General features: G+C 45.6%; 1 protein-coding gene across 1 annotated transcript in view; it reads right to left on the reverse strand.

The window, feature by feature from the left end:
• Nucleotides 1-2,247: 2,247 nt before the first annotated feature.
• ADGRE1 (adhesion G protein-coupled receptor E1) overlaps nt 2,248-20,862 on the reverse strand; it is a 53,981-nt gene continuing 35,366 nt past the window's right edge. The window contains exons 17-22 of the mRNA XM_054718354.1: nt 20,364-20,599; nt 15,379-15,445; nt 12,767-12,858; nt 8,480-8,648; nt 8,259-8,363; nt 2,248-3,667 (exon numbers count right to left, since the gene is read on the reverse strand). Of these exons, the coding sequence (XP_054574329.1) occupies nt 3,662-3,667; nt 8,259-8,363; nt 8,480-8,648; nt 12,767-12,858; nt 15,379-15,445; nt 20,364-20,599 (675 nt within the window). The 3' untranslated portion in view covers nt 2,248-3,661. The remainder of the gene's footprint in view (nt 3,668-8,258; nt 8,364-8,479; nt 8,649-12,766; nt 12,859-15,378; nt 15,446-20,363; nt 20,600-20,862) is intronic.

Genomic DNA, 20,862 nt, shown 5'->3' on the forward strand with positions numbered 1-20,862 from the left:
CAATATTGTTCATAATACTGAAAAGTTGGAAATGACGCAAACTCAAGTTAAATACATTATGGCATATGATCCATAGATTACCATGCAACCCATCAGGGGAACAACGAAGTTCCAAAGGTTTGATGAGTTGAAAAGATGTTCTCAGTGGGATAAGTGGGAAAAATAAAGCTTTCAAAATAACATAGGCGTGCCTATTGTAGGTCACCCGCAGGGCAACTTCCTACTTGGTGTGAGACATCAGGCACTGCTATGTCATGATTTTCCCTCTACTTATAGACATATGTGACTACTAGATTATTACCATAATCAGTGTGGTGTTTAAATATATTTTTATTTTGATTTCAGAGAGGGAGAGATAGGAACATCAATGATGAGAGAGAACCATTGACTGGCTGCCTCCTGCACGCCCCCTACTGGGGGTCAAGCCCACAACCCGGGCATGTGCCCTTGACTGGAATTGAACCCGGACCTTTCAGTTCACAGGCCGATACTCTATCCATTGAGCCAGACCAGCTAGGGCTATAATCAAGGATTATAAGCAAGGATTGCCAAGGACACAACCTGGGTAGGAATTGAACTGTGACCCTTCTGGTTCATAGGTCAATGCTCAACCACTGAGCCACACCAGCCTGGAAAGTATTTTTTTAATGATTAATATTTTCCTAGAACTTGATTTTGAAAATATTATTGATGAGTTTGCTTCCAAGCAAACCAAGAAGTCAAATTTTAATAAATTATGGTTTGGAGGTTAAATAAAATATTTAAATTTAGAATAATGTTTTATATTCTAATATCCTTACTTTTCAGTTTTTCAATTATTTTGCTGTTCAGGGGGGAGAGGCACATTGTAGGTGGTCAAAAAATATCACTTGAGAGAATGGATCTCTATTTTTTGGACACCGTAAATCATTTGAATTACAGGAGGGCAAAGTTATTTCATATTTATGGAATTTGAGAACCATGCAGTTTTTATTCTGAGTCTCTTCTCCCTCTAGTGGAGGCAAGTGAGACCACAGAGGAAGTGTCGCTTGATGTTACAGTAAAAAAAAAATTCCTGCAGTGGAGGTCACAGCTTTATTAAATTACATAGGAAATACAGGGTCCCTGAGGGCAACTGTTTTAGAGAAACATGCAACACTGGTAGAGACAAACCCTTGTGTCAGAAACAACTTTGTTCAAGCATATAGATTTACACATCCTGATAGCTAAGAGGAAATGAAGACTCAAACCCTTCTTTGTACTCAAATTGTTGCAATCAAATGCAAAATGTTGGCAATCCGTTGGTTGTTATCAGTCAGCAATGTTTATCAGTCAGAAACGCTTAATAGCAAACCACTCCTGAAACGCTGCCATAAAACCATGATACTTGATTGTCGATCCTGAGGCCATGGGTGGGCATGTGCTAATTTTGGCCGGGCTCACTCCCGAGACTAGTCAGCTACAAGCTGGCTAGGTGGCTGGGTAAGGACAGTCTCAGCTGCTATAATGGGATGACTGAGCCCTCCTCCACTTGTTTTTGTGTTGTTTTTGAAAATCTTTATTGTTGAACCCTCCATTTGTTTTTCACATCCCCCCAGCAGGTTACCTGGGCGCGTTCTCATGGTGGAGGCAGGAGTGCAAAAGCAAGCAAGGTCAGTCATGTAAATGGCAAGAAGGAATACACATCCAGTGTTGAAACCTCTCTTGGACTCCTGTTTGCTAAAATTTCATTGGCCAGAGCAAGCTTCAAGGCCAAGCCAGAGTCAGGGCAGGGAGTGGTTACAAAGTTACAGGGAAGGGGGTATGGAGAGATGGAGACCATTCTTGAGGCCACTGATGCACTCAACCTACCACAGTTGCCTATGGTTAAGAACCAGGCCATTTCTTGCTTCAATATCCCTTACAACTATCCCCTCTGTGCTGAACACTCGGGACAAGCCAAGCATTCAAGGCCAACCTATCATAAATGATCTGATGTCCCAGCTCCCCTCCCAAGCTGTCACTGCCTCAAATAACAAAGACTGAGCCTCCATCAAGTTTCATGATCAAATTGTCTTACACGTGATCATTACTGAACTAATTCAATCCTAAATAGGAAGGTGACTCAAAGTAAATATTTAATCTTTTCTCTGAATCCCCAAACTAAGAGTTTTTAAAAATCTTTATTAGGATCAAAGGAAAAGAAGAAGAGGGTCAAGGAGTTGGGAAGAACTCCATGGTCAACAGGTCGAAATACAGCTCAGCCACCTGTGGCTGTGTGATGCTCAGCCACCTGTGGCTGTGTGATGCTGAGGAAGTTACTTAACCTCTGAGTCTCAGGTTCCTTGCCTTCAAAATGGAGAGCAATCATTTATTCATCCTATGTTTATGGAGACTCTACTAAGTATAATCCTCTGTACCCATGGAGTCTATGTTGGAAACACCTTAGAAAAATTCTAATTCAAAGCTAAAAAGCATGGAGCCTTAGGGGACACAGAGAGGTGCCATCTAATCCTACTTCAGATTCAGTGCATGCTTCCTGGTGGAAGTGATGATTAAGCTGAGACGCAAAGTGAGGGCAGAAATTTGTCAAATTTTCAGGAAAGGTGTCCTATGAAGAGGGAATGGCAGGTAGAAGTCCTAAACTCAAGATGTTTCCTTTATGGCTATCATCATGGCAAGCAGAAGTATATTCTAGTATACTCTAGAATATTCATTCATGGATACTACACAAATTCCCTGGGGATCTCGGTAAAATTCAAGTTCTGACTGTGCATATCTGGTGTGGGATCTGAGATCCTGCTTTTCTAAGGAGGTGATACCGATCCATGGACCACACTTTGAGTAGGGAGGTACTGGAAAGGCCACTGAAGGGAGGATTTCTACAGTTAAAATTTCCATCTCCTTCTCTCCCTGGCACTTCAGACTTTATGGGGGGTGGAGAGCAATGGGGGACAGTGATACCTTTGTGAGCAGGGCAAATCCTGGCCTACTCAGAAAAAAGTTCCTGGAAGGAAGGGAAATGTTGGTTCTCTAAAAGGTCCCAAGACACCAAAACACTTTCCAAAGGCTGTTGTCATCAAGTGCTTCAACCCCTTCACGAGAGGTTGGAGTCCTGCTCACCAACCACTCCTACTTACCTACATAACTCTCAGTGCTTCTGTCAAAGTAGCCTGTATGTCTCTGTGCTTTGTTTGCCCCCTGGGACTGTCGTGACAGTTTTACTGACCATTTCTTTGAAAGTAGGAATAGTCTTTGTCAAAGGGTAATAAGCCAGTCAAGTGGCAAATCCTTTACTGAGCATTGCGCTGTGTCAGGCACGTGGTAGGTGTTAGAGAGGTACGGTTGGAGCCACACACCAATGAACATGAGAAAAAACCCAAATGGTAGCCGGATCGTCTTGCTCGTGCCATTGCACTGAGATCGGTTATTTCCACAAAACCCTGGAAAGGCAAAGATTTGCAGAACACAGGAGGTGAAATTGTCACCTGGAACGGAAACTCTCGCTTCCCACCAGGAACACAAAACGATGGGGAGACTGCCCACCGAGCCGCGCTCTGTATCACTCAGGATGTCCTTGGGCCGGTGTGATCTTGTGTTTTTGCGTTAAGCCAGGAAGAGAAGATTTCGGGGTCAGGCTCCTGTAGACACTTGCTTTCCTCCAACGTTGCTCCATACCGTATTGGAAAAGCAAGAAAAGGCTTTAAGCCTGTGAAGAGAAATCAGAATCAGCAGCAGGATTAGTACAAATATAATTCCAGGGGTCATATCTATAAGGGGCATAGGTCTTCTAAATATAGAGATAATACAGCAACAAATATTAGAAGGATACGCATCAAAATGTTAACAGTGATTATTCCCAGCGTGGCAGGCTTCGTTGGCAAACTCAAGAGCTGTTCTCAAACTCTTCACCAATGGTAACTCCCATTCTCTACGCTAGAAAGCCAAATAACTGATTTATCAAATGCCTTTATAACTATGTGTGGTCACGTGATGCAGTTCTGATCATTTAGGTGAATTGGAAATCCGCGGGGGTTCCTAGGGAACCTTTTGTATCCTGTTAAAGGGAGAGGACCGAAAGGAGACTGCTGCTTCTGCCCATCCCTCTTCTTCCTGCCTTGACCAGGGTCACGATGGCTGGAGCTTTGGCAGTCATCTTGCAACCATGAAAACAATTTGATGGAAACCCAACATGCCGCTAGTGGAATGGCAATTTAGGGAGCGTCTAGATCCTTTACAATACTACCAAGCAATAGAACCAATACCAGCAACGCCTAACTCTGGGCTTCTATTCTTGCAAAAAAAAAAAAAATTCCCTGTTTGACTAAACCACTGGATCTTATTTCGCGTGCTTGTAATATATCAGTGAAAAAAAATAAAACATTCTAGTGGAGGGTGGAAGACCATGAATCATAAAATAAATAAGGAGCTATAGTATGTTGGAAAGTGGGGTGCCATGCAAAAATAAAAATAAATAAACCAGGGTAAAGGGTCAGGGAAAACATGAACACCAGGGTAGAAGAAGAGGGGGGAGTTCTAAATAGCGTTGTCAGAGGAACTCCGCAGATGGGAAATGATTGAAATAAAGATTTGGAGGAGGTGAGAAAAGTGGGGGAGTTGGTCCTGTGGGTAGCAGGACAAGAAACATCTAAGACTGTGAGCTTCCAATTCAAAGTTCCCGAGGAGGAAGGGAGCCTGGCATGTTGGAAGAACCCTGAGCAGGCCATTCGCGTGGAGCGGAGTGAAGTCGGGGAGAAGAAGAGTCAGAGCAGAAAGGGCTTTGTGAGCCATCCGGAGCACTAGGCTTTTGCTCTGAGTCAGGTGGGGGCCAGGCTTTTGCTCTGAGTCAGGTGGGGGCCATGGAGTGCTGTCGGCAGAGAAAGGAGGTGACCTGACTCCTGTGTTCACCAGTGCCCTCTGGCGGCTACAGGGAGAGCATGCCAAAGGTGAGGCAGGGAAAAGGTGGCACGGGAAGCAGAAAGACCCCTCAGGAGGCTATTTCCATAATCCTGGTTAGAGGCCGTAGAACCTGGACTGGAATAAAAACAGTGAGAGAAGAGAAGTAAGATTCTGTACACATTCTGAGGAAGCGTCAACAGGATTTGCTGATGGGTTGGAAGTGGAGGGTGAGAAGAAACGCAGAGTCAAGGATAGCTCCATGGCTTTATGCTGAGCAACAAGACAGAGGGCAAATGGGCGGTGGGAGGGTCAGAAGCTCATTCGGAACATGCTACGTTTCTGACATCTATCTAAGTGGGGGCATTGGTAGGGGGTTGGTTATATGAGTGTAGAATTAAGGACAGGGAGCTGGATGGCACATTTAAACTTTGGGCGTCATTGCCAATAGATGGTGTTTATAGCATGAGATTGGATGAGCTTTGTTGTGCAGACAAAAATGTGTGCTTCAACAGAAAACGATGCATTGTCAGAGGGACCCTATGTGAGAGTTATATATAGTATCCCTATATATAACTGTATATATGTATGTTTTTTTAAAACATACCACAATTTTTATTGCAAAGTGGCCATTTTTATGAGAGTGGGGAGTTTGATCTCAGAACAACGTCCCATTAAGGTTCTTTTATTCAGAAATTGCCATCATGACTGATAAAGTATCTTTAGTGTTGCAAGACTTACATGGTAAACATAACACTCCTACCTACACTTATTCAGTAGTGTACACTCAATGGGAAACAAAAGGGCATTAATAACAGCTACTTCTTTTCAGAAGATCTGCAGATAACAGGAATGAACACTGACTTCCTAGGATAAGTTGATGACAGAATTAACACAAGTTAACTGGCATTCCTTTTGAAGGTGGGAAGTTACACTCAATACAAAAGAAAGTGCTTTCAATGCATAGTGTTATATCCGTGCTGTCATGTCACAAAAAACAGCCTTGCCAAGGCAGGCGAGGTGTATGAATGCTGGAGCCTCACAGAACTGCAATCAAATGCAACGATAAATAATACTGAATAAAGTTTACCATCTGACCAGGGGGTAATACTGTCCAGGCATTCCATTAGCTTACCCTAAGCTAGTCACATTGACAATCACATTCAGCGGGGTGCTTGCTGCAAGGGGGGCATGTAACCAGCTGTTTTGGCTATAATTTCAGGGGAAGGCATTCCTTGGGTTCTACATCAAAGTAACAGTATTGAACAGTCTAATGGCAATCGCTGATAGGCTGCTAACATGAATGATAGTTCCTTCATCCATTGTGTTGGAAGGACCCCGTGGGAAGAGGAAAAACAAAAACCTAATACTGTTCCAATTGACTGAGCTGGAGAAAGGGAAGCTCCTTCAGATCCACATGGCACTTGACTGTCATTTTATAAGGGTTTTCCTTCAAGTGAAACTACCACGTTGCCTCCCAATTTCTCTCCAAGTGTTGAACGGTCCTTTATGTCATCCAAGCCATTCACTTGCCCCTCATGTTTAATACCTGCTAATTTGTTCTTAATGGCACCTTTAGAGCCAGCATAAATCATCTTGCTTTTAAAAGGTGCACTTTCAGGAGCCCATAGTGCCCACGGCTGTAGCTACAAGGCTGGGCTCCGCTGGGCAGCACAGGGAGGAGGAAGATGGGGGGGGGGCAGCGGGGAGCGGCGAGTGCGGGGCTTACTGCTCTATGTTTTAAACAACTGTCAGCAATGCAAAATAATTCTGTGGAAAAATCCATTTTACCTCCATTTGCACATTCATTTAAGTATTTGTGAAATTATGTACATATGCATTATAATCCATGTATACATATGTGGGATACATATATATGTAAAATTATACATATTATATTGTAATTTTATGTATATTTATTACTGCATGTATAGTTTTATTATATGTAATTAAATGGTATATTTTATATATATAATTATCAATGAGGGAAACAGGCAGATGTAATAACTTGCTCAAAATAGAATGCAAAACCAGCCATATATATATATATGTGTACACACACACATACACACACACATATATATTACACAGTACATATTACATAATGCATATGTAATGTGTACAACATATATAATGTATACATAACCTTATATAATAAAAAGCTAATATACAAATGATCATCATGCCCTTGTGCCCTTGCACCAGGGCTGGGGGACCTGATGCTGGGTCGAGGGACCTGAGGCCGGGCCGGGGGACCTGAGGCCATGCCCTCTACCCTGGCGTCGGGGCCAGGGGACCTGAGGCCACGCCCCCCACCTGGCGGGGCTTGACAGGGGACCTGAGGCTGCGCCCCCCACCCAGCAGGGTTTGACGGGGGTGGGGCCAGCCAGGTCTGGGTCTCACGCGATTTTGAGGTGCACACGGGTGGGTGGGGACTTGACTCTGGGTCCCGCAGCACACCCCAGACTCTGATAGGAGGGAGATTTTCATATACATTTCACTAATTTTCTTTCATCGCTGACACTTCTTTTATAGAGAAAGGGCAAATAGCAATATTAAAATATTTCCTCTAATTAATTCCCTTTTAATGTTCATGAATTTCATGCACCGGGCCACTAGTATATATTATATAATGCATATCTATATATATAAAAGCCTAAGCAACCTTCCGGTCATTTTGAGCACAATGACCACCAGGGGGCAGACGCTCAACGCACAGAAATGGAAACATGGAACAGACTGACGAATCTCAGAGGGAAAGGGGGAGGGGAGAGGGTAGGAAGAGATTAATCAAAGATCTTATATGCATACTAGAGGCCCAGTGCACAGATTCATGTGGGGTCCCTCAGCCTGGCCTGTGGGGATCGGGCTGAAACCAGCAGTCGGACAGCCCCCAAGGGTCCTGGATTGCGAGAGGGCTCAGGCCAGGCCGAGGGACCCCACCGGTGCATGAATCCATGCACCAGGCCTCTAGTGTTAATATATAATGTGTAAAAAGCTTGCATGATATATAATACACAGGTATTATATACAATGCATGTAAAATAGACATAACATATATTACACAATACATATACATGTCTGTACTTACTCTTTTGAGCCAGTTATAACATCTGCTTGATTCCCTCACTGATTAGTGAGTAGAATCAAGATCCTTAACATAAGCTCATTTTATAACTGTATGAGTCATGATTTTATCTCGGTTAGGTCACATAACTACTAAGAGGCAAAGCTCAGATTTGAACCCAGGCAGCCTGGCACCTGAACCCCCACTCTTCACCAGTGAGCTAATACACGTGGACACACTTAGCTCACTGTAGGTACTAACGCACAGCAGTGTCTAGTATTGCTAAGAAGCAGGCGTGCCCTTCAACAGAACCTGTGTCAAACACCCAGTCTCTCACCGTTTTGGAAGTGGAGGGGATGGAGGACAGTAAGACCCCTGAGGTCTGGGACTGGGAGCTGGGTTTGGCCTTCCTGGTGATCCATCTCCTGTATTCTTCCCGGACCTGGAGTTAGAGACAGACATGGGGCGATGAGTCACTTCCAGGTGCAGGAAGTGTGCTCCACAGGCAGGTCCCCTGGAACGGGGGAGTCAGGCACAGGGAGGGCAGCAGCTGCATACCTGGCGGCTGAGCAGACAGTGGATGAGGAAGATGAAGGCTCCCTGCAGGCTATTGATGATGGTGAACAGGTAGGCCATGACACTGGCGATGGGTCCTACCTGGAAAATGCCCAACACCCAGGAGCACCCCAAGATGAAGAGCTGAGCAAAGGCCTTGAACGTCAGCAACCTGGGGGAGAAGATTTGCAGAGGGTAAGGTACTGGGAGGTGGCTGTTGTCCTTGTGGGTCATGCTCCCGAGAGTGGTCTGAGGCTGCCACTCTATGACCCGCCACCAGGGTGGGAATAAACGTGGGGCAGAGTCTCCAAGGCCAGAGGTGGGAAAACCAAATTCTACAGGCATCTGAAAGGCAACACATTTACAGATACACCTGGGCACAAAGATGTGTGAACACGTATTTAATGCAATTGTCTGAAAGCTAGAAGGACCCACATGTCCATGAATGTGGGACACATTTTATCAATGGTAAAGCCATGGCATGAAATACTATAAAGCCCTTTTTTTATTGAGGTAAAATTCACATGACATAAAAATCGCTGTTTTTACCATAAAGTGTGCTATTCGGTGGTGTTCAGCATATTCACAATGTTGTACAAACATCACTACTACCCAGTTCCAAGACATTGTATCACCCCAAAGAGAAACCCAGACCTATTAGGCAGCCATTCTCATTCTCCCCTCCCCCAACTAGAAACAACCCAGATGACCATCAAAATATGAATGGGTCAACACAATGTGGCCCATCCCGGCACTGGAATACTATTCAGCCATGAAAAAGAGTGAAACGCTGACACTCGCTACAACATGGATGAACCTTGAACACAGGATGCTCCGTGAGAGAAGCCAGACACCAAAGGCCACACCGTGTGTGATCCCATTCATGTGACATGTCCACAACAGGCAAAGCCAGAGAGACAGAAAGCAGATTTTAAAATAATTTTTAAAATGAAATGAGAGTGACAATATACTATAGAGGATAAGGAATGGTTCATGCTCTGGGTCAGACTGCCTGCAAATAAGTTCTAACTGCTTCATGTGCTAACTTGTGGCTTTAGTAAGTTACTTCACCTCGCTGTGCCTCAGTTACCCCCACTTGATATAGGGATAATAACACAATGGCATTATGTTATAATAACACGGCAGTACTGCTTGTCCTACAAATTAAATAAGATGGCAAGACCCTAAAGGTGCATAGAACAGTGTGTGGCACAAAATATGCATTTTTGTTAGTTTTAATCTTAAGTATTACAAGAAATAAACTATGTATTATGTGGGGGAAAAAGTGCTGGATGATATGTAGAGTATCCTGTCACTTATGTAAAATGGGGAGGATGTGTAAGTATAGAATTTTCTGGAAGAAAACTCAACTTGAGGGATAATGGCTGCTTAAGGTGGGAGAGATCTGGGGACCTGCAGTGTCAGGGAAGGAAGAGGGATTACTTTTCACATGTTCTCTTTGTGAACTCTGAGAAAAAAAGACACCTGCTAAGAAGAGCTCCTGGTGGTTAACTGGGCTCAAATTTTTATTTTATTTTATTTATTTATTTTAAATATATGTCTTTATTTATTTCAGAGAGGAAGGGAGAGGGAGAGAGAGATAGAAACATCAATGATGAGAGAGAATCATTGATCGGCTGCCTCCTGCATGCCCCCTACTGGGGATCAAGCCCACAACCCGGGCATGTGCCCTTGGCCAGAACTGAACCTGGGACCCTTCAGTGCACAACGCTCTATCCACTGAGCCAAACCGGCTAGGGCCAGGCTCAAATTTTAAAAAACAGCCTAGCAGCATTTCTGCCCAGGGGCCTCTCACATAAACTGCACTTCATGGAGGCATTGGACTGCCTGCCAACGGGCTGAACGGCCTGCCTGCACTGTGTTTCTGCCGTCTGAGCCTGCCCTTATAAAGGAATTCCTGGAATCCTACTTCAACCACTAGGAGTAAGACTTCCCCCAGTCAGAGCTGCACAGTTCCAGCTAATCAAACTGTGAGGATTTGGAATCCTCATTTGCATGAGGATGGACCAATCAGAAACCAGGGATGAGGAATTCTGTCCATATAAGCCAACTCCCCGCTGGCTCAGAGAGCAAACTTTTCCTTTCCACCAAAACAGAAGGCTGTGTCTCCCTGGCTGAAGGGAAGCACTGACGGTCTCTCAGCAGAGCAGAGCAGTGCGGTGCGAAGTGAACAACCTGGAGCAGAGCAGAGCTGTCGAGCCAGAGAGGGGCCTGGACCGTCGCCGGATGCCATGCGGTATCACAGCTGAACTGTTGTGCACTGAATGTTTCCTTCTTCACCACACCCCCAACTGGGATTCCTGATGGCGTTGAATTGGCACCAACAACTGTCAGCCATTGGTTGGCATCTTTCACACTACTTAATTCTTCTTATCATTGCAAGTCTTAACTTCGACCTTTTTACATTAACTTTTTAAAAATAACATTTTTAAGATATATTCAAAATGGATGAGGGATTGGACACTGACAGACTAACAAGCAGGATGCTGACAATAAAACCTACAGTGTCTGGGTTTCAGCAGGTTCTTAAGATGAAAATCAGTTGACCAATGAAGCTAGGAAACACAAATGGTCTGATAATGGAAAAAATAAAATGGAGCAAGCATTGCTAAGAGAGTCACGAACATGGAGTTAGGAGGCTCTTAGGGAAGTGGGGCCTCTGCAAGACTTGTGCCTGGGCTCTCAGAGCTGCTATTAAGTTGCAAATGGGCTGCTGAACTCAGCTCAAGGCTGAGCCATAAACATCCTGGAACTACAAATGAAATTTCCCTCCTCCTTGCAGGGTCTTTTTTCCCATTGCTTTTTTAGAGAGAGTGGGAGGAAAGAGGGAGGGGAGGTAGAGAGAGAGAGAGAGGGAGAGGGAAGAGAGAGAGAGAGAGAGAGAGAGAGAGAGAGAGACAGCAGTGTGTTGACATATTGATTGGCTGCCTCCTATAGGCTCCCTGACCAGGGCCAGGGATTGAATCTGCAACCAAGGTACATGCCCTTGACTGGGAATTGAACCCGTGACCCTCCCATGCGTGGGCTGACGCTCTAATCAGCCAGGGCCTCCTTGTTGTTTTTGCTTCCCTCAGTTGCATACTGAAACTAACAAATCCTGGTAACCTAGCCAGCAATCCTTCATTTGTAGGAGAGAATTACACTGGGGGGGGGGGGGGGAGGGGGGGGGGTAAACTGTTGATGAATTTCTAATTAAATTTAAAAATACTCATGTTAGAGAAAACTGGTAATACAAATAAAATACCATTCTGTTTTTTCAAATATGCACATATAAGTATGCCCAAAGTAATTAGAAAATGTGTCAACCTATGTTCAATATATGAAACACTTTTCCTGGTAACCTGTTAGCATCGGTAGCTAGTTAGTATTAATAAAGGAAGGGAACAAAGGGAATCAAACATGAAGCTTAACAAGCCAGGGAGCTGAACTGGATATTAAGCCAGCTTCACTAGGAAGTTACAGCATTCACAGCTCCCAGGGGACCACCACACCCTCCACCCTGGGACTTAATCCCCGGAGGATGCAGAAAGCATCTCCCCGGGGAACGGGAACGAGCGGCCAGGGACCGGGATTATCGCGGGGAGCAGGAGCAAACTCCTTTACTAGGCACGTGCACAGTAGAAGCCAAGATGGCACGGGGGGGAGATCTTTCTACCTTGAGGCATGAGCCATAGATGGCAACCACAGCGGGGAGGTACCAAGACTGGGAAAAGAATCAGACTGGATGAGGGCACGGAGCCCTGGAAGGCCCACAGAAGGGATTGATTCGGGGGAGGGCCCAGTACAAGCCCAGAAAAACCCAGGAAGTAGGTTGGATAGTTTGAAAGCACTCTTGCTCATATCTACAATAATAAAAGCGTAATATGCAAATCGACCAAACAACCGAACAGCAGACATATTATTTTCCTTCACCCCAATAAATCTTGCCACTACATTTAAACTTCTCCCACACAGATGCCCTTTGAAATTCCTTTCTCATGACACCACAAGAATCCATTTTCAAGAGCAACAACTGTGCTAAGTGCTTCATAAGCCACATAAAGTGTGCAACATCAATATCCCCATTCTACAGATGAAGAAACTGAGTTTCAGAGAGGTTATGTAACTTGCCTAAGGTCACGTAGCTTGTAAGCGGGTGAGCTGGGTTTGAGCCCCAAATCTAGACACTACGCTATTCTGTCTTGGGAAGAAGACCAGGAAAAGGTACTCATTTGTGGAAAGAAAGAAGGAAGACTGGGAAAGGAGAGAGAGAGGAAGAAGGGACCTCACCTGGTGTCTTTGAGTGTCGAGACTTCAGCATTGACACTGGAAAGTTTCTGCTTCAGGATCCACAAAGTCCAAGTCAGGAGGATGGAATTGATCTACAAAGTCAAGCAAAAGGGACTGAGGGGTTAGATACACAAACTGTTAAGAGAAAAAAAAATAAAATGGAACAAGCATTACTAAGAGAGAAACTTAAAAATAGATCCAGGAGGCTACGAGGGAAGTGGGGCCTCTGTACAACTTGTGCCTCGGTTCTCAGAGCTGCTATGAAGTTGCTAACCTGTTGCTAAACTCAGCTCAAGGCCCAGCCATAAACATCCTGGAACAACATAGGGAAACTCCTAGTTTCACCTCCTCCCTTGGAATTGAAACTAACCAAGCCTGGAAAGACTTCCGCTTTGGGGTTTTTGTCTGTATAGACCCTGCCTCTCTTTGTTCTCCCAATTTAGGCTGATATCTAAATAATCCGTGGCTCCAGGGCTGCAGCTCCTTTTGCTCAAATAAATGCTTTTCGTTTTTCGTCACAGTCTACATTTAATGTTGGTTGGTAAAACAGACCATGGCCAAACCATCTTTCAAAATGGAACGCTGACCCCGTCTTCGGTAACCACTCCAAGAAGCCCAACCATAAGTGCAGTAGCCACTGACTCAAATCAACCAGGACTCGGGTAATAATTGGCAGCCTCCCTAATTTCTGCCCTTGATTCCAGCTTAGGACCAAAAGTAGAAAGCCAGTGTGTGCCGTAGCCCACCTATAGGATCCCCCTGCTCACAGCCTCTGATCAGGGCACACCTGAGGCTTTTCACCTCTATCAAGCTTTCCCTCCTCGGCCTGCTTTTGGAACTAACAAATTGATGATCTGACTCCCTTCCTGTAGCAATCTCTGGATACATAGCCTTTGCTGTTCTCATCTGGGTGATCTTTGTGTATTTCCACTCGATGCATCCGGGAAGTTAGACTCAAGACAGGTGCCCTGTTATGGGTTGAACTGTACCCCACCCCCAAAAGATAGGTTGAAGCCCTAATCCCCAGCACCTCGGATCTTATTTGGAGATCTGGTCTTTGCCGAGGTGATCCCATTAAAACGGGGTCAGTGGAGTGGGCCCTGATCCAATATGACTGGTATCCTTGTAAGAAGAGGCGATCAGCCCCAAAGAGGCAGGCATGCACAGCGGGATGACGATGTGAGGACATAGGAAGCAGACAGGCATCTTCAGGCGAAGAAAAGCCTGGGGCTACCCGTAGTTGGTGAGAAAACTGGAACAGATCCTTCCCCAAGGCCTTCAGAGGGAGCTTGGCCAGCCAACGCCTTGATTTCAGAGATCTAGCCTGCCTCCAGCACTGAGACAACAAAATCCCGCTGTTCTAAGCTACCCAGTTTGTGATCTTTTGTTCTGGCAGTTCTAGAAGAGGAATAACATGACCCTGGAAAATCTCATAGGGGTCAGAGCAAAACCCTCTGGAGGAATACAGCTACAAGAATTCCCAAGATTTAGATTGGTCACATATGAGCTCATAACTAACAATGACAAGTGACACAAAGAAACAAGCCACCAGGAGTGACAAAGATCATCTCCCAAGACTGTGGAATCTGGGTTGGCGTCAAGGAGGCGAGAGATGGTTGTTGCTCAACCTCCCTCAGGATGCCCGGATTGCTAGGGATGTGGGGAAGGAAATTGGGGGGAGGATGGAAGGTTGGGCTAAGGTTACAAAGTTTCACTGATGCAAGGTGAGGATTTCCCCAGATCTAATCTACAGCATGGTGACTGTAGTTAACAATATCTTGTTATATTCCTAAAATTTACTGAAAGGGTAGGTCTTAAATGTTCTTACCTGCTATTTTCAACAACATGGATAGATCTTTAGGGTTATTAGGCTAATGAAATAAGTCACACGGAAAAGGACAAATGCCTATGATTTCACTCATAGGTAGAATATAAAACAAAACAAAACAAAACAAAACTCTAGAATGGTAGTTACCAGAGGGTAAGAAGGGTGGGAGGGAGGGCAAATTGGGTAAAGAGGAACAAATACACCGTAATGAAAAGACACTAGACTTTTGTGGGCATGCAATAGAGTACACCAATGTCATGTTATAAAAATACACCTGAAATGTATATACAGCACAACCAATGTTATGGCAATAAATTTAACTTAAAAAAAGGAAAAAATGGTAACTATGTGAGGTGATAGAAGTGTTAATTACCTTGATGGTGGTGATCATTTTACAAGACATAGGTAAGTCAAAGTTTCAAGATGTTCACCATAAACTTATAATTTTTATGCCAATTATACTTCAATAAAGCTGAGAAAAACCCTCTACCTTTTCCTTCATTCAACATCTGTGCTCAGAAGAGATTAATAGACACATTTTGCTGAAACGCAAAGGACAAAGAAGATTGTGATCCCTCCCAGGGGATTAGCATGCTGCATTAAAAAAAAAAATCACAAGTCGAAGATATTACATTCCAACTTGGAAATCTCAAGAATCAAGGATCAGAAGGGAGAACATTTGAGAGGAATACGTGACCTTGGCTCTGCAACTCCCGCTGGCACTCCCTGCTCTCCTGGTTCAGGTCCCTCCTCCAGAGCCCACAGCACCAAGCAATTTGCTTACCAGTATGATTGTGCAAACTGGCCCCAGGAAACTCCAGATAAACCCTGTCTCGGTATTCAACCAGCAGCTACGGAGAGAAACAGGAGGAGTCAGTGCTTGCCTCAGTCTTGACCTTCAAGTTAATTACTCCAGCCAAGTGCAGAAAATTGGGAGATGAGCTGGAGATTTTAAAAAAATCTCATGATGGGGCAGGTGGCATTTCAGTTTTCTTTGGACTCTAGCAAGTCCTCTATCTGACCTCCTTCCCGAGTAAGTGCTCCTGAAACGCTCACTTCGTGCCGTGGGGAGAGGCCATTCTCAATGCAGAACTTTTTAATCCCTTTTCCCTCTTTTCAGGACTCTCCATGGCGCACCTTATCATTCAAATGTCAGCTCAAACATCACCTCCTCGGAGAAGCCACTCCTGACTGTTCTTTACTAAGTATCCTGTCCCTACTCCTGGTCCCGCTCTGGCAAAGCTTGCTGCCTTTTTTTATGGCGTCTATTTGGATCATAAATATCGTGTTCAGCTTGTTGACTGGCCAATTGCCCGTCTTCCCCTACTAAATTATGAGCTGCTTGAGAATTTAGACCTTGAATGTCTGTCCATCTCTGAATACCCAGAACTGCTATGGACATGGCATTCCATAACTATTTGTTGAAAGAAAGGATCTTGCCATTTGCAGCAACACAGATGAAACCTGAGGGCATGATACTAAGCGAGATAAGTCAGACAGAGAAAGGTGAATGACGTCACTTATATGTGGAATCTTAAGGGGGGAAAAACAAGCTCACAGATACAGAGAACAGATAGGTGGTTGCGATGTGGGGGTGGGGGTGGGAGAAATGGGTGAAGGAGGTAAAAAGATGCAAGCTGTCAGTTATAAAATTAACTAGTCCTGGGGGTGTAGTGTATAGCATGGTGACTCTAGTTCATAATGTTGTCTATTTTAAAGTTGCTAGAAGAGTACATGTGAACGTAAAAAAAAGGCAAGTTCTCACAAGTAAAAAGTGTGTATCTAGGTGAGGGGATGGGTGTTAGCTAGATTACTGTGGTGATCATTTCACAGTATATAGAAATCTTTTATCTATATGCTGCCTTTATTAAACATGCACCTCCACAGTCAAAACATAAACCAGGCGTTACATGAGAGCATACTATTCTGGTTTACAAATGACATCGACACATTCTCCAGAAACATACTGACGTTCTACTCCAGATGTTTGTTGGATTTCCAAAAACCACCCACTTCCAGTGCGTATACCACATGTGTATGTCGGATTACATCCTGTGCTGTAAGGATGGGCAGTCTAGTTCCTGGAATCCAGGGAAAGCTGGCCTATTTAGGCAACTGATTGCTGTTACCACTGGAAAATATTAGACTTTCAGGTGACTTGGGGGTGTATTAGCTGTAAGAGAACATTCCATTTTGTTCACAGTGATCCATATGGGGTATGACAGGTAATTAGGGAATCACAGTTTATAATAGACTTCTATTAGATAAAGCCCTTTTAATCACTTCCTTCAATCTCCTGAATTACTCCATAGTAGCTATAATTGTTTTATGATTTCCTCTGAATGGTCAATTAGCAGTGATTCGCCTGTCTTCCTTTTCCCCTAGCAATAGCACAAACATAGTCATTCAATTGAGTTTATCTTTCTTTTTGAAACTCTACAGAGAGATTGGGGGATGTGACACTGTTGCATCCTTAGCAGTTTCGGTGGTAGACGGGAGTGAGTCTTGGACAAAGTGGGGACGAGCAGTCTCCTTTGTTCTTTCATCTCCCTGTGCTCGGCAAAGCTAACTCTTCCCAGAAAGCCTGGGGAGTGCCAAACAGCTTTTGATGAATGCAAGGTTTGCTTTACTAAATAGTTGTATGGCTTTTCCTGCCATGAACTAGTCACTGTATCATTGCGGGCAGTGAACGGACAGCGGTGTGGACCGTTAGAGGTCATGCAAAGATCCGGAACCTTTCCGTTTTCAGTGGTCACTGCTTATTCCTCTCTGTTGAGTCTTTATACAGAGGAATCGCTTGGCTTTCAGTGGCGGGTTATGCTGCTCTTTGTAAGCGCATTTACGAAGGGATCCATAGTAGACACTGTGACAGAAGATCTTTTGGAAATGTGTATCTGTGCTTAGGAATTAAGGTTTTCAAGCTAGAATGGCCTGGGCTATGAGGAGATGGACAGATTCTTTCTGGAACAAAAACATCCATCATTCAAAATTATTATCTCTATGTAAAAACTGTGCATAGTTTTATTTGATTCTGGCTGAGTTTTTTAATGTCCTTCTTGGAGATTCCAGTGAGAATTGCACTTAAATAGTGGAGGAAGGGAATATGCTTGCTCTCTCCTGCTCTTATGAAAAACAAAACAAAAAACAAACAAACACAGAATACCCATCTATATGAGAAAAACAAGGTGTGGTGTTTGTCCCGGTCTGCTTTTTCTTGACTTCATATTCTTAGCCTTCATGGTTGTAAAGTAAGCAAAAGCAGGGAACTAAAAAAAGGGTTATGTGGTCATAGGAATCTTAACAAAACGTCAACCTAGTCATAGGACACAGGGACTTGGTCCGAGGGCAGGTTTTCTATGGCTCTGAACTTGGTCTCCTCAAACAATAGAACTCTACCGCTCTGGTAGTCAAGTTTGACAACCAAAAGGTCTCTCCTGGCACTGAGTCTCCAGCAGCAGAGTAATAAAGGCAGGAAAATGTTTGCAACCTGAGACGAGGCTGTCCACACCCGGTCAGGACCGACCACTTACGCAAATTCTGGCTATGTCCCTCAGCTATTACCACTTACGCAAATACTGGCTATGTCCCTGTGGACTCTGCTTCTCTGCCTGCCGGCCTCAGGGCATCAGACTAAAAGCGCTGGAGACTGTTCTAGGAGCAGCCCCCAACCAAGGGCTGATGGAAGGGAGCTGGCGGGTAAATGTGCCGGCTCCCTCCCCCTTGGGTGGCATAACGGTGGTGCACACCCTGCACGGTCTCCCCTTGGTACCTTTGGTATTAAACCCGGTGACCCCCAGCAGGACCTGCTCCTGAATCCACTCTGTGTGCGTTCCTGCTCCTCCCTGTCTCACTTCCCCACCCCCTTCCTAGTGCTTCCTGAAATCATCTCAAATCCTTGTCAATGATGCCTTCCTTCCCAAAACTTTCCCAGACCACCTACAGGTGTTGTCCAAATTCCATGCCCACCCCAGTCTCCCCCAGCCTTCTCCCAGCCCAGTCCATCTGTTCTTCGAACACACCTCAAGCTCTCCCCGTGGGCAAACTTTCATCCTCATCCACGCTGCTACCCCTTTCCTCTTGGCTGTGTACCTTCCAGCAGAGCTTTGAAGACCCAGCTCCTGCCTCCTCCAGGAAGCCTTCCCTGGACTTTCCAGCTCTCAGATGCCATCAGCCTCTGGTCTGTGCCGGGGCTTATCCTACCTGCACCAGCAGGTGGCACTTCCTCGTGGCAGCCTAGCATGGTCACCATCTCCTAACAGGACAGTCAGGCCTGAACTCAGCGTGGACACTTCCTAGTTATGTGACCCGGGCAATTTCTGCAACTGTCCTGAGCCTCGATTTCCTCCGCAGCCACCACTTATTAAGCTATCACTCCACGTTCGTTTGGTCTCGGGCTGCCATGCACAGCAGCACAGGTTGTGCGCTCCACTGGCCCAGGGTACGATGTCTCCTGTGCATGATGGAGACGCTTCCATTTAACACGGGATGTTTGTTGGGAAGCACCAGCGATAATGGGGTTGAAAAGCTTATGGGGTTTAGGGTATGATGGGTGCTCACTGAGTGTGAGTTCCTTTTCCTCGCCTCTTATCCTACGACCTCACCTGAAGCAGAAACCATCATCAGGCAGGGGGGGAAACCCGGATCACTGAACACCCCCAAACACGGCTCAGCAGCGTGCCTACAGCACGGCGTGATAAGCAGAGACCCCGGGACTGGAAAGACCCAGATCCAGGTCCTCACATGCCCCCTCTCACTGTCCCAGGGAGAAAGGTTTTCTGAGCCGGTTTCCTCGTCTGTAAAATGAAGTAGCAGCACTCCTTCAGGGCCTTAGAGAACTAAGGAAATAACACGGCGAGTTACCGTCTCTGCCCTGTCCACCTCCTCCTTGTCCTAGAAGTCACCGGATTTTGTCCTCAAAGTGGACTCCGTGTTTTACTTACATAAACCGTGTATGTGAAATCATGAGTTTGGTATTCTGGCCATTTTTTTCTACTTACCTACAAAATAAATACTTTTTAAAATGAGCACGTACCTGCATACTGCCTAAAATGATCTCGCAGAGAAACGTGGTAAACACACCCCACTTAGGACAGACAATAGCGTAACAGTGATGCTAACCGCGACATGAATAATGCCTGGCTCTGTGCCAGCCCCTGCTTTAGCTGTGTTGCAGATAACAACTCGTTTAACCCTCACAACAGCACCCTGATGTCATACGGCGATTCGCCCCCACTGTACGGGTCAGGACAGGGAAGCACCGCTAGGAGGGAGTGGAGCCAAGACTCAAACCCAAGAAGGTGGACTCCAGAGTCCATGATTTGAAAACTGTGCAACCACGCCCTGACCGGGTAGCTCAGTTGGTTGGAGCATCGTCCCACACACCAAAAGGCTGCAGGTTCGATTCCAGGTCAGGGCACATACCTAGGTTGCGGGTTCCATCCCTGGTCGGGGTGTGTATGGGAGGCAACTGATTGCTATCTCTCTCTCACGTCAATGTTTCCCTCTCCCGCCCTCTTCCTTTCTCTCTAAAATCAATTAAAAAACATACAGTCAAGGTCACTGTTTACATCGCCACCATTTACCTAGACTCCAGGGCAAACAGGAGCTCCTGGCTCTGCGCATGAGCAACCTGTGCGGCCGAGAGCATACAAAAAGCTCACTGACCCGTAGCCACGCTCCTGATAATGTCATTGCTCTTCCGTGGTCCATGTCATGATCACCACGAACCCTGGCAGCAGGGTCTTCAGGGAGGGAGGGGATGTCACTTACCGATTATGCATCCCGTAGCCCTGCGGCTGCACGCCGACCGAGACAGCCACCACCAGCCCCGGGAGCCCGTAGCCGAAGGCACAGAGATACCACATCTTGACGTTGCGGGAGTTGAAGTAGTTCACCACCTTCAGGTTCCTGACCATGAGGAAGAGCATCACGGCCTCCACCAGCATCCAGAAGAAGCAGGCGAGGAAGAGGTAGTGCAGCAAGCCCGCGATGATGGAGCAGCCTATCTGAGAGGAGAAGCGCGTGCACTCAGCACTCCCCACCCCCTCCCAAGGGGCAGGTTCAGAGGAAGAGGGCAGGAGAGGGATACTTTGATGGGCATTCCCCAAACACAGCCCATTCACTGGCTCCTCCCTCCCTTCCTTCCTTCCTTCCTTCCTTTCTTCCTTCCTTCCTTCCTTCCACAAATATTTATGAGAGAGTCTCCATCACGGGCGTGGTGGGGTGACCGATCGTCCTGGTTTGCCTGGGGCTGAGTTTTCCCAGGACA

Source organism: Eptesicus fuscus, chromosome 6, assembly GCF_027574615.1.
Source record: "Eptesicus fuscus isolate TK198812 chromosome 6, DD_ASM_mEF_20220401, whole genome shotgun sequence".
Classification (NCBI taxonomy): domain Eukaryota; kingdom Metazoa; phylum Chordata; class Mammalia; order Chiroptera; family Vespertilionidae; genus Eptesicus; species Eptesicus fuscus.